The sequence below is a fragment of the Larus michahellis genome, chromosome 14, assembly GCF_964199755.1.
Source record: "Larus michahellis chromosome 14, bLarMic1.1, whole genome shotgun sequence".
Lineage (NCBI taxonomy): Eukaryota > Metazoa > Chordata > Aves > Charadriiformes > Laridae > Larus > Larus michahellis.
This window is the reverse complement of record NC_133909.1, coordinates 3,550,702-3,564,667: the sequence shown is the minus strand read 5'-3', so window position 1 is coordinate 3,564,667 and position 13,966 is coordinate 3,550,702. Positions and strand designations below refer to the sequence as shown.

At 52.8% G+C, this 13,966-nt stretch overlaps 1 protein-coding gene across 1 annotated transcript; it reads right to left on the bottom strand.

The window, feature by feature from the left end:
- Positions 1-4,647: 4,647 nt before the first annotated feature.
- On the bottom strand, positions 4,648-13,730 carry LOC141751193 (tektin-3-like). Its single transcript, XM_074607583.1, has 8 exons — positions 13,590-13,730; positions 12,314-12,928; positions 11,672-11,755; positions 10,230-10,300; positions 9,805-9,948; positions 7,832-8,054; positions 6,457-6,611; positions 4,648-4,864 (listed from the first exon to the last, which is right to left on the bottom strand). Exons 2-8 carry the CDS (start codon positions 12,890-12,892, stop codon positions 4,648-4,650), a joined length of 1,473 nt encoding a protein of 490 aa, XP_074463684.1. The 5' UTR covers positions 12,893-12,928; positions 13,590-13,730.
- Between the last annotated feature and the right edge of the window lie 236 nt (positions 13,731-13,966).

The window sequence follows — 13,966 nt, the reverse complement described above, 5'->3', positions numbered from 1 at the left end:
CGGGTAATGAAGCCTGTCTTGGCGGAGAGTTGCGGATTAGAAACGGAGGAGGAAGCCCAGAGAGAAGAGCACATCAATCCCGTGCTCCTCAGACGCTCCTCTTCTTGGAAAGGTGCATCGTCCAAACGGAGCAGGGCTTTGGAAAACCATCTGCTGAGTACGTGCCATCACGGCAGCTCTGGTGCCGGGGGACCGGGATGCTCCAGGGAGTTCATCTGAAAACACGGGAGGCAAATCTGGAGGTGCCGGATGGCGCCGCTGGGCCAGAAGGAGGTGAGAAAGGGGGGATGTTCACAGCAGAACCCTGGGCATCAGACGGCATCGCCTTCCCGGCACAGGCCAGGGAATTGCACCCTGCTTCCCATCGAGGGGCTCGACGGCTGCCCGGCTTCCCCAGCTCCGTCCGAGCGTGGCTAGCAGTGGCCACCGCCTAAATACAAGCAGGCGCCACAATAAATTTGAAAAATGTTTTGTGTACAAACAAGATTTGCCACAAGCTGCGCTGGGAATACTGGAAGATCGACGGGTTTTATAAACACGGGGTAAAAAACAAAAAAAGTGGATTTCTCACTTTGAATCTCTTCCACGGGATCACTTAAAATTCTTGCAATGCTTCAGCTTGAATTTCTAGAATAAAATAATGAGAATTTAGGAGGGAAAGTGGGTTTTATAGCAATTCAAGGGGCTCGGATCTAATCTGACAAGGCAGTGACGGACTTTGAGGGCTTTGCTGAAAAGGGTCGAAGCCTCGTTTAACCGTGTCTGCGGCATCACCTGAACCAGCACATCATGGGCTCGGCTGCCATCGGTCCAGCGTACACGTACACCACCCCCTTCCCCAGGCCAGGCGAATGAAACCGCTCTGAAAACAAGCATTTTCAAACGACACCAAAGGACAACTTTTTCTCCGTGTGTCTTCTCGGGTGCCCCATCCCTGGAGGGGTTCAAGGCCAGGCTGGACGGGGCTTGGAGCAACCTGGGCTGGTGGGAGGTGTCCCTGCCCAGGGCAGGGGGTGGCACTGGATGGGCTTCAAGGTCCCTTCCAACCCGAACCATTCTATGGTCCTATGATTCTTGTGGATAAACTTCTTTAACCCCCAGATTTTGCTCTGTCATCACAATTTTGGGGACTCGCTTCCTGTTCCTTACCCTGAGACCATTGGCAACGGAGGACTTGAAATGCAAAGGGGAAGGGGCAGAAACCTGGAAACGGGGAAAATAAAAATAAAAAAAAAAGATCCTGGTTTCAAACATCTGTGCTGCTAGGGAAATAAGGAGAGCAATATACGGTTTGACTCGCATTGTACGGAGAACCGATAGTGCTCCCCCAAACAACGCAGTTCCCATCCGTCGCTGAGTCCAGTCTGTGACTTTCCCAGTGCCTGCCGGTGACGTGATCTCATCCTGGGAGCTGGATACAGTTTATATATATGGTATATATTTCATTTTTATTTTTTTTTTATTTTATTAATATTTCATTAAAGTAGTTTAGTCCCTTCTAAACTCCTAATTCTCTTTCTTTCTCTCCCTCCTCTCCTTGGGGGTGGGGGAGAGCATCTATCATTCATCTCACCGTCCCAAACCACGACAATAATTCTATAAAAATACAGAGAGAAATAACTCTCTAAATAAGTCTTTCCAGCTGAAGGCCTGGGGGAAGGCTCTCCACCCCGAGAGCACGTCCCCAGCTGGCAGCGAGTGTGGAGGGTGCCAGGATCTCCCCCTTTCCCCGGCTCCGGGAGGTGCCGGGGGGGAGGCGGGTGCCGTGCCCCGGGAAGGATGCTGCTGCGGGTTACCAAGCCCCACGGCTGCCCCACGGCAGGGCTGCGTGGGGCATGGGCCTTTGCTGCAGCATGAAATGCTGTTTGGATCAAATTGCACTGAGGGAGAGTGGGTTTTTTTACCTTTTCTGGTCAAACTGGTGGAATGGCGATCTGAAAAGCCATTTCAAGAAGAAAAAAAAAAGACAGGAGGGGAGACATTGAAATTCAGCAAACTTCTAAAACAAGAGCCCTAATACATCTTGGAGACATTTACTAACTTTTCCTGACATTTGTTTTCCACCAAACCAAGAAGAATTCATAAAATGTTGGAGTCCTGTCTGCATTCATGCCCCAAAACCCGACTTCATCCAACTTTTTCCCTTTCAACTCCAAGCCAGTTGTCATCACTGATAGAGTCAGGCTGAAATCCCTGGAGAAAATCCCACTGGCTTCAAGGAAACCAAAATTTACCCACTGATTCCAAAAGCCAAAAAAAAAAAACAAACCAACCGAGGTTCCCATCTGGGACGTGACTCTGTGTCAGGACACACTCAGATACTTTCAGAGACTGGGATTTGTGCTCGTCTCCTGCGTGTTGACAGCCAACCCCCTGCCAGCTCCTTTGTTGAACCTACCGAGGATACCGATCTAAACCAGCTTTTTGCTCAAGCTCTTGAGTTTTAGACTTTTGGCTTCAGCAGTGCCAGGTCTGGCCCCTTTTTCGGTCTCCTCCAGGGTCCCGAGAGCGGCCGCCGATGCTCCGAGGGTGACGATGCTCCGTCCCCTGCAGCTGCCGGCTGAGGGACACGGCGGATGCTGCAAGTCTGCACGGGCTCGAGGAACAACTGGAACAAGCTCATGTGAAACAAATCCACGGGGGGATATTAAATTCAAGGACAGCCCTGGCAGCTCAGGAAGTCCTTGAGATGCTAATTGCTGGAAGCTGGGAAAGTAGACTGGGAAAGTATCACAGGGTGCTTGCCTTCTTTTGGTGCTTTTATCCAAGCATCTGCTGTTGGCTCTGTCAGAGGCTGAATGTGGGGCTCGCTGCACTTTGCTCTGAGCCAGCACAGCCATTCCTATGATCCTACACTGCCCAAATTTTCCTTACCATTTTGCCAAAGTTTTTTCCCCCCTTTATTTTTTTTTTTTATAAAAGCAATGAGTTTGTTTTTTTTTTTTTCTGACCGCTGATGCTGTTTTGGGAATTCTCTCTCCCTCAAGCCTTAGTTATGCAATATCCTGTTAACATGTTTTGTGGCAAGCTTTGATTTCACCCAAATTCATATCAGACTCCTCCAGGACATTCTCTCATTCTTCTTTTCTTAGGCAACTAGAAGAGGTATGGCCCTTGGATTACTACCCATTCCTGTTCTCCCGTGTGGGTGGCAATGAAGCCACAAAGCGTAATCCAAGGGGTCTCGATCATAGGATCATAGAATGGTCTGGGTTGGAAGGGACCTTTAAGATCATCAAGTCCAACCATCAACCTAACACTGCCAAAACCATCACTAAACCATGTCCCTCAGCATCCCATCTAGCCATCTTTTAAGTACCTCCAGGGCTGGTGACTCAAACACTTCCCTGGCAGCCTGTTCCAATGCTTGATAACCCATCAAAGGAGAATTCGGGGCCTTGGGACGGTTGGTAAGGGAATCTGGGAGGCAGGTTGTTTTTTCCTCTCCTCCCAGTTGCGGGCAATGACACTGGAAGGAACAGGTGGGACCAGCCTATTAATACGTGGCTCCGTGGCTGGTGTCACCAACAGCATTTTGGGTTTTATGGTAATGGGATGGCATACACGGCACCAGGCTTGCTGGTGTCAGATGGGGTTCACCTCTCATAGAATCCAAGACTCATAGAATGCGTTGGGTTGGAAGGGACCTCTCAAGGGCATCTAGTCCAACCATCCTGCAGTCAGTAGGGACATCTTCAACTGGATCAGGTTGCTCAGAGCCTCATCCAGCCTGGCCTTGAATGTCTCCAGGGATGGGACCTCCACCACCTCTCTGGGCAACCTGGGCCAGTGTCTCCGCACCCACCTCAAAGAGGGAAGAGGGTCTTTGCTCAGGAGGTAGCAGGGCTCATTGACAGAGCTTTAAACGAGGCTTGAAGGGAGAGGGGGACAATATCGGGCTGTCCCTGTGGGATGAGATGCCAAGGTTGGAGGGACGGGGTGCCAGCGAGGGCCTGTTGCTCTGAGATGCGCTGGTGACGCTGCCTCACGCTTGAAGTCTTGGAGAGATGAGCCGGGGGCTCCTGAGGTCACAGGAGCCAGGAGGGAAACACCAGTGCAATACCCCAAAGGAATCAAGGGGTGTTCCTGGAAGAAGGTGGTATTTGAAAAGTCATGGCATCAGGTGAAGTCCCCGGGCACTGGAAAAAGGGAAACATTGCACCCATTTTTAAAAAGGGTTTAAAGGAGGGTACGGACCTGTCGGCGTCACCTCTGTGCCTGGGAAGGTCATGGGGCAGATCCTCCTAAAAGCCACGCTAAGGCCCATGGAGGACAAGGAGGTGATTCGAGACATGGCTTCACCCTGTGCTTTTTCCACATCAGACTCCAACGGAGGAGGACACGACACTTTTTCTCCTAAAATCACAGACCGAATGGGTAGGAATGAATCCCCGTGGGTGGATTTACTCTTAGTTGCATCCAGGATATTTTCAGTTACTTTCTGGCACGCCGTGAAAGAGCAGTGGAAAGAGAAAAACCAAAGGGAAAAAAAAATAATCCTGGTAGACCATGTGACATGCAAAGTGATAATTTAATTTCTAACCAGGCTTCCATCAGGAAGTGGAAGTTTAATCATGTACTTTTTAAAGCATATTGAGAAAACTGATAACTCTGGCAACGGATGCCGTGGGGTGGGCTGAGCCCAGCCTAGATGGGACCCAGCAGCCGCGTGGTGCTGGGAAAGGTCTTGCGCATCGCCATGCACTTCTCCTCGTCAATGAACAGGGAGTTGGCTTTGACGGCCAGGTCGTGCTGCAGGATGGCTTTGGTGCGAACCAGCATTTGCAAGGTGTCCTGGCTGTCTCTCAGCTGCTGCTGAAGAGTCTGCACCGTCTCTTCGATGTCATGGACCTCGTTGACAAGGCTGGAAAACAGCAAGGAGCCCTCATTAGAAGTCCCGTCACGTGGGTGGTTTCTTGCATGGCGTTGCTGATGGGCCCCTGGGGCATGGGTTTTCCCCCTTCAGCGCGCTCAGACTCGCTCGGACCCCCCCTGTTTGTGGCAGATCCATGGGGAAGCTGAGGGCAGAGCTCCTCGGGGTCTCGGCGGGGAGGCACAGTGAACGTCTGCTCAAAGGCTTCGGCAACGCGCAGCCGCGTCTGCCAGAGCAGGTGGTGCCACCAAGCAGAGGGACAAGCAGCTGTGGTTTCCCGTTCCTGTTTGGTTTTGTGGCTTTCTTGGCTCCCCCTCCTGGATTTCCCCGGGCAAGGGTCCTCCCCACACCCACGGGTGCACACGCAGCGAAAGAGGACAGCTGGGAGAGGCTAAAAGCGAAGGTGAAACAAGTGGAGGATGGAACAAAGGATGGCGTGAGAGATGCTAAACAGGCTCTGGGGCTGGGTTTAAATTGCTTTGAAAAGGCTTCCCAGGGAGCCTCACCCAGCGGGCTGCCAGGAGGAGGTGTGAAGTTCAGGGTGCCTGATCCTCCCCAGCCCCTCGGGGTGCAATGCCAAAGAGCTCCCTCTGTCCTTGACAGGATTTCCAGTGTCCCCAGGGGAGGTGAGCACAGCCCTCACTGCTTCTCCGAGTGGTGCACAGAATCCCAGGCTGGCGGGGGTTGGCAGGGACCTCTGGAGATCACCCAGTCCAACCCCCTGCCAGAGCAGGGTCACCCACAGCAGGTGGCACAGGAACGCCTCCAGGCGGGTTTGGGATGTCTCCAGAGACGGAGACTCCACCACCTCTCGGGGCAGCCTGTGCCAGGGCTCTGCCACCCTCACAGCAAAGAAGTTCCTCCTCGTGTTTAGGTGGAACTCCCTATGGTCAAGTTTGTGCCCGTTACCCCTTGTCCTGTCCCCGGGCACCACTGAAAAGAGCCTGGCCCCATCCTCCTGACACCCCCCCTTTCAGTATTGATAAGCGTTGATAAGATCCCCCCTCAGGCGTCTTTTTTCCAGCCTGAAGAGACCCAAATCCCTCAGCCTTTCTTCACAAGAGAGGTGTTCCAGTCCCCTCATCCTCTTGGTAGCCCTTTGCTGTCCCCTCTCCAGCAGTTCCCTGTCCTTCTGGAACCGGGGAGCCCAGCACTGGACACAGCACCTTGCACAGCAGCTGCACCCTTGCGGTTACCCAAAAGCAAGGACCTAAGAGCTCTCAGCATGAGCCTGTTGGAGAGTAAAGGGCTTGTCCTTCAAACCTGAGCCCATCCAGCCGCCGGGAAGCAGGCAGGAGAGAAGACGGGGTTGACGCAAGTAGGAAAAATCCAGCCCCTCATGGGGTGGCATCAGGCCGCCCCCGGCCATGGGGTACAGCCTCCGTTGTGGGCGCAGAGCTCTCCCAGCACCCAAAGGCTGGGATACCCGCTCATCGCTTTTGATTTTGTCGGTGCACTTATCGAAGGACTCTTTAGGAAAAAAAAGCAACCCCCCATGATTAATTTTGTCATCCAGCGATGCTCCCGAGTGCTACCACCCGTGAGCCCTCGAGGTCCCCGCCGGCCCCGCGCTCCTGCCTTACCGCAGCTGGGCAGTGTCCCGGCACAGCTCCATGTTTGGCCTCCGAGTGCGCTGGTCCAGCCGGGTCTGAGCCACTTTTAATGGAGGCCCCTGGTCCCTAATGGCCTTTTGGATGGCTTCTATATTCCTCTCGGTCTGGAATATTTCCTGCAGTGTCTGGCGTAAGAAAGAAACACATGCATAAATTTAAAAAATATATTCTCCAGCGGCAACGTGATTTCCCTTTTCTGCCATCCATCTGCAGAAAAAAACCAAGTTCAATTAGCAGACCCCGGGCTCAGACTGCTCTCACTCTGCCATAGATGGAGGCACAGATCCAGCAGCCATTTCTCTGCGGGGAAAAGCCTCTCTTTGCTCTTGCTGTCACATCAGAGGAGGTTTTGGAGCAGTGATGGATCTACTGAATTACCCGCTCCCCAAAATTACTGCTTGCAGGAACTGATCGTCCATCACTAGCAACTAACAGAGGGCAGGTTTTTGGTGGATGCTGCTCGCTGAAGGATGTGGCACCAGCCCGCGATGCTGCAAGCCCAGTTTCTGCTCGGTTAATCTGTGCCGAGCACTTTTCAGGAAGCTTTCCATGAGAGCCAGTGGTGCGAGCCTGCTGCCCATCGCTGATCTCCACTTCATCTGCTTGGCGGAGCAAACACACCGATACCTGTGCAGCAACCACAGAGTGCTGAGACCGAAAACACGTCCTTGGAGGAGCAGCAAAGCTGCAAACCCCACAGCAGACACCCCAGCAGAGTCCCAGTAAAGCCCTTCTGCAGGGCAGCCAGCGCCTCTGAAGTAACTAGCGCTGATGCAAGTAGCGCTGGCATTTTCTGCTGGAAATCCCTGTGCTAGCAGGCTGTCAGCTGGGATGAGCAAAGGGCAGTATCCCTTGGGATGAAATTACACTGCCAACTCATCCTGCTCCAAGAAGAAAGTCCCCAAGAAAGCTGGGCAGGGGCTGTTTGCAAGGGCATGTAGCGACAGGACGAGGGGCAATGGTTTAAACTAGAGCAGGGCGGGTTTAGATCAGACGTTAGGAAGAAGTTCTTTGCACTGAGGGTGGTGAGACACTGGCCCAGGTTGCCCAGAGAGGTGGGGGAGGCCCCATCCCTGGAGACATTCAAGGCCAGGCTGGATGAGGCTCTGAGCAACCTGATCCAGTTGAAGATGTCCCTGCTGACTGCAGGGGGTTGGACTAGGTGGCCTTGAGAGGTCCCTTCACACCCAACACATCCTATGACTCTATGATTCTAAATGATGCTATAACCAGGTTCTTGTGGTGACCGTTCCTCTGCTGGGGCCAGGTCTGCGTGGAGGGTCCCGCTTTGGAGGTGTCACCGGGAAGTGACAGTGTCACACCAAAAGGGAGGGGTTCAGGCTACCTTGGCCAGGTGGGTCTGAATCTTTCTCTTGGCATCGGCCGTCTCGGCGATGCGGTTGGCGAAGGCGACGTTCACGGCGTTGAACTGCCGCCACATCTGGCTGGCCGTCACCGCCAGCAGGTTCTCGATGTCGTCCCGCAGCTTGGCGGAGGCCGCCCGCTCGCTCTGGGAGCGGAGGATGTTGTCATTTGTGAACTTGGCCCAGGACTGCGGCACCGAGATCCTGGCGGGGAAAAGGAGAGGCCCCCGGTAAGCTGGATGTGGGCAGGCATGGACCCTGCCAGGGAGCAGCGTGGATTCACTATAGCTTAAATCTACACTTTTAATTGGACTGTATGTCATAGTTTAACCCCAGCCAGCAGCCAGGACCACGCATGCGCTGGTGCAGTTCTCCCCCTTCCCCCCAGAAGGCAGAAGAGGGAGAAAAGGAGGGGAAAGGGAAAAACTCGTGGGTGGAGATAAGGACAGTTTAATAGAACAGTAACAGAAATGAACAATAATAATAATAATAATAATAATAATAATAATAATGATAATGAGAGAAGTCACTCTCACCACCCAGTGAACTGGCACCTTCCCGAGCCCCGACCGCATATTCCCACCCCGCACCAACCCCCATTTATATCCTGAGCATGGCATCTATGGTACAGAATATTCCGTTGGCCTTTCCCTTGTTCTGCCTATGCTCCTCCTCACTTCTATGGGAAGTTGGAAAGAGTCCTTGAAAAGTATAAACATCGCCTGGCAACAAAAGAGTCCTTGAAAAGTATAAACATCGCCTGGCAACAACTAAGACAATATGCATTGTTGACATTCCTTTCGCAGCAATCACTAGAAAGAAAATTAACTCTTTCCCGGCTGAAACCAGGACACCATATGAAAGCGAAACATCTGGACACCACTTGTTTAATAACGCTTATCAAATGATGAAGTGTTCATGAAAACAACTGTGATACTTAGGAAAACTCAAAACAAAACATGCACCCAGAAGAACAGAGATTTTAATCTAGACATTCAAGGCATTTAAGGGCCAAGTGATTCACAGCTTCATGACAACGCGCAGATTGCCATCGATTCGTTTTGCTCATAACTTATCTCAGTTTCCTACTAAACCGAGGGAGCACGAGATAATGTTCAATTCCCTGTCTGTGCATTCAGGATGAAGTTCACGCCGGTGCGGTAGTCCAGAACAAGGCCAACAAAAGACTTAAATACCACATAAGCTCCATTTAAAACATGCTGATCCTCGGCACATTTTACCCCGCCCTCTGAATTTTAGCAGCAATCCTTTGCAATCCGTTTCCCTGTCTAAATATGTCTGAGCTCTCCTGTGAATAATTATTCAAACATTAGAAAAACTGAATCAATCTCTGCCCCTCCCTAAAGTGCCTGCGTCTGGGTGAGCAGCAGATTTATTCCCTCAGCCCTTTGCCACTTGGGGCATATCTCTGCGAGTGCTGGTTTAGGTCACCATTCATTTACTGCAGAGCCAAAGCTGAATTCCTGGCATCCCAAAGCAGCTGAACTCTCTCCCAGGACCATGCTCTCTATTTCTTCACCTCCTGTGTCATTTCGGCTCCCTGCCAGGCCCTCTCCCTGCCGGGGTGAACCCCCCAGACTTTACGTCAATGAAGAGCACTCAGGCAAGCACTGACACCTCTTTGAAAATATGCATAAACTTCATGAGCTGTTTCAGCAGAGGTGCTCCGCTGAATTAATTGGCAGGCTGATCTCTCACCCCCTGGTAGAATGTTTAATGAGGTGGGACTGGCTTTCACCCTCTGGATGTTTGGCATCCAACTGTCAGCAGAGGGTTGTGCTCCCTTTCCGGGGAGCGGAGAGAAATGACCGCTCTGAGGGAGGTGTCTCCAGGCCGGATGGATCTGGGTTGGGGACAAGCAGCTCCCTGCCAGGGAGAGGCACCGCGTATCCCGGGGACAGCTTGCTGCTGGGGACCGACAGCATGCACTCACGTGGCATCGACCTGCTCCACCCCTCGGTAGTAACTGATGCCCTGGGAGGTGTTCATCAGGTGGTGGCACCTGTCGTCGATCCGGTGGGCCACCTGCTTGTTGGCCAGATCCTTCTCCAGGTTGTGCTGGGCCGCCCGGTTGGACCTTCAACATGCAAACAGCAGCCATCGGTGGGGACGTACGGGTGGAATGGCTTCCTCCCCGTTCCACTCCCCACAGCAGCTCCCGGCCCCCCGCGCAGCTCTGTCCTCCCACGAGCATCACCGTCCGCATGCCATGGAGCCTCCATGGGCTTTACGCCTGCGGGGTGTGGGGATAGACGGGGTTCTTCTGGGGGTTCACATCTGCTGGGCTTCTGCTGGGCTTCTGCTGTGACCAGAAATGCACATCAGCCCTACGACATGAGAGAAGGAGCTCCTCCTTACGTGATCTGGGCTTTGGCCTTGTCCAGGAACTGCTGCATCTTCTCCCGGCATGACCCGATGACATCAACTTCCTGGGCAAAGGCAAAAGAGGACCCCATCAGTGTCCATACTCACTCGTCCTGGTCACACTCCTCCCCTTGGACCTCTCCAACCCTGCACACAGCAAGAACTTGCCTGCTTGTCTTCCTGCCCAAAGCAAACAGGCAGGAAAACTCGCAGCTGAGCCTGCGCCCAGCGCCCTGGAGGGGACAGAAGGGTGCTGTGGCTGCAGCCACGGCCTTTGCGTTCCCTTTCAGGGTGGGTCAATAAGGATTTTTTCACCTTGACCTCAGTGTCAAGCGGTGGTTAGTCCCACTGCACGGACAGGGACACATCCTGGTGTGGACAGGCAGAGCGGTTCCCTGGACCACTACACACCTCCGTCCCCAGATCAGCACCTGCCCTTTTTGCTCCCAAAATGTTTTCCTCCCCAGGAGGAATCCCATCCGTACGGGACAAGAGGAGATGGACTTGACTTCGGTGTAAATGCCCAGGCTGAATTTCTGAGACACATTCAGCTCCACCGGAGGAAGTGTGTTGCTCTCAGCTCACTTGACTTCAGCACAAACCCATTGCCTTTGTGAAGCTCCGGCTGCTGGAGGCAGGTGATCAGTGCTCCAAATCCTGTAATTTTTAAGCCCTCCCCTCTGCAGGAGCCAACTGAAAAGCACAGCCTAAATGTGTCCCAAACACTTAAAATCCACGGTGGAGATACGAGCTCTGATTGTTTTCCTAAAATCTCATGACCTTTAAACTAATCTTTTAATTTTCTAGGGCCTGACTCATCAGAAAAAATCTTCTAACGGAGCAGTGGCTTCACAGTCCCAGGGGCTGCGATTTCCTTCCCGGTTTCACGGTGCCTTTGCCGTGATTATGTGTCACTGTACCCCGCGTTAGGAGCCCATCTTCTCTGCCAGCTCTCATACAGTGTTTGCTTTTTATTCGTAATTTAAAGCAGACTATAGAAAGGCAGGCAGGGCTGCGCGTTTTCATGATTTCTATAAAATACGTTGGCTGAGCTCACGTAGCGGCAGTCCTGCCGCGGCCGCGCCGCTCTGAGCAAAGCAAAGCTGGGGGTAGATTGAATATCTTTTATTAGACCTACTAATCTAGTCGGGAAAACCGGGCAAGTTATCAGGCACACGCTGCCTTCCCCGTATCTGTGTGAGCATATGTGTGCGATATAGAGAGAGAGAGATGGATGTGTGTGATAGAGATGCGTGCGGACATGCTGCTGCATGGGCGGACACCCCGTCCCGTGCCCCAGCAGGTTTTGGGGCTTTGAAGAGTTTGGCACCTCACCAGCACTAAGGAGGCCGTTAGGGAACAAGGCTGCAAAGCCTGTTTTAGGGCAGATTAGGTCAAAAATAGCTTTAACGCATGATCTGTGTTGCCCAACTTACTGTCAAGAGCTGTTCCTCCACGTTGTCGTGGACCAGGTCGATGCCCATCCTCTTCTCCCGGTGAAGTAAGCACTCCTGAGCGACCTGTTGGGGACACGCCATCACCGCTGGCTGCAGGGGCAGGGCTCTCTATGGGGACCATCCCCATCTCCAGTAATGTAAGAAAAGAAACTCTAGGTGGGCACGGAGATGACAAGAAAGGGAAAAAAGTGGCCCGGGGCAGCTGGTTTTGCAGAAAAAAAGCAGCCGAGCTGCAACATCAGCATTAAACCATCATGAGGGAGCAGACGTGTCCCTGGTGCAGCCACAGCTGAAACGGGGGACCTGTGTCAGCCTTGACGCACACCTCGCCAGAGCCTCGTGGTAAGACATGGGCTTTTGTCTCCCAAACCAGGATTCTGGATGTACCACTTCTAAAAATATTGAGTTAAGTAAACGCTGCTCTGACGTGCTCAGCCTGTGCTGATAGGGGATCCAGCAGATGGCAAGGGGGGTTTGGTTACTACTAACTTAACTAATGGCCTCTTAATAACAACTTTCTAGACGTTCCGGAGCTGCAGTGAAACTTAATGAGACGTTTGAAGGGCTGCAGATGTTTCAGCAGTAGGCTACAGCTTGCAGCGCGCCGGGACGGGTGCTTACCTGGAGAGGGGCCTCCACCTCGGCCAAGGCTCTCTCCAGCCTGGTCTTCACCTCCGTGAGCGCGTTGGTCTCCCCGATCACCTCATCTAGCTCGTGGCAGAGCTCCGATTTCCAAAACGCGATGTCATTGGCGCGCACTCCCAGGTTTTTGGTGCTTTCTACTTGGGTTTTCTTGGTCTGTTGGTATTTGTCGTCAATCAAGCGGGAGGTATCGGCTCTCAGGCGCTCCGCGTTCTTCTGGGAGGCCTCCGACTCCCTGTAATTGGTCACGTTGGACTTGTACCAGTCTTCAGGGCTGTAGCGGGTGAAGACGGTGGTTCTGGTGGAAACGGAAGGAAGCTTCTCGCCGGCGGTTATCCCCTGGGAACTCTTGGAAAAGGCAGCCAAAGTTGGTTTGCTGGCAGCCGTTTTGTAGTAGGTGCTGGGCATCCAGGGGAGGCTGTAGCTCTGAGGCAAGGGGCGGTAAGGAAATCGGTTCTTATAGCTTGACGCCATGGTGTGGATGGCAGGGAGAAATCTGGTGGGTATGGCTCTGGGATGGGCGAACTTTGCTGGTAAGGGAGAGCCGACAGACTCCATGCTCCACCGCTGCTATTCGTGTGTCCCGTCCGTGTCCTGCACAGAGGAGGAGAGAGAGGACAACCTCAGCAACCTCCTGCACTTGCCTTACTTCTTACAGCAACACCCGCAACTGCAAACACAAACAGCGACGCACAGAGCGCCCTCACAGCGCCTGAACAGGCCTAAACCCCTTGAAAACAAATCCCTTCTGACAGCATCCCAAACATTTGTATATAAAAGCGTTTGACTTGGTTGTTAGTATCTAGCATCAGGTCTTGGAATGCGGAGAAAAACAAATCACGGCCGTAAGGAGAATGACAGATACCGTGCCTTCCTTTTCCTTAAATCTGTCAATCCAGTCAAACTGGAGTTGCTCCTTCTCTGCTGTTCCTTTGTTTCTTTTGGCTGGCGTATCTGCTGATCTTCTGATACTCCAGAGGTCATTTTCTCTGTAAAAGTTCCATTCCCAGCCCCGAGAGCTGCGTCCCTTTTGGACACACATCTGCTACCGGCCCAGCGCCATTTGTGGGTGGGTGAGGGACTCCATCCTCACCCCCTCTATCTTCCCTTGCCTTAAATGCTGGAGTGAGGAGCCTGCAGGTGAGCTGAGCTTTGCAGGACTATATCCAAATTTGACCCCCCCACACCCCTATTTCAGCCTCAAAAGAAGGGCCGCCTCTTGCCTTGCAAAGGAGGAAAGGTGTCGATGGCTCACCTGGTGTAAGATCAGTGTGCGTGGGAAGGAGATGGCCCACAGTCTTTTCAGAGCGCTTGGGAAACACCAGCCTTGCAGTAGCCCTAGGAGGAATGGCCACACATGAAGATTTTGCTACCAAGAATTGCATATTGTCCTCTCCAGCTTGAGGCTGTCAATCGATGGTTATCAGCAAGATAAGGCAGGGGGCCACCAAACACACCTCATCTGAGGACAAACACTCCGGAGGGGTACGTGGTGCTCGGTACGAAGCTCTTGTGAGGTTACAAGTGTCACCCACGGGCAGGAATAAGTCCCTCAATACGGCTGTTGTAGCCAGCCTGACGTGTCCTTCCCCTAACACCGTCCCGTCCCCACTGCTCCCAGCCTGGCTCGGA

What these genes read in the sequence shown, in the direction of transcription:
- LOC141751193 (XM_074607583.1), bottom strand. Translation starts at nt 12,892, where the DNA reads ATGGAGTCTGTCGGCTCTCCCTTACCAGCAAAGTTCGCCCATCCCAGA. An exon ending in AAGGCCAAAGCCCAGATCAC is followed by an intron (nt 9,949 to 10,229) that starts GTAAGGAGGAGC and finishes TGCATGTTGAAG; the next exon opens with GTCCAACCGGGCGGCCCAGC. An exon ending in TTCAGACCCACCTGGCCAAG is followed by an intron (nt 6,612 to 7,831) that starts GTAGCCTGAACC and finishes TTCTTACGCCAG; the next exon opens with ACACTGCAGGAAATATTCCA.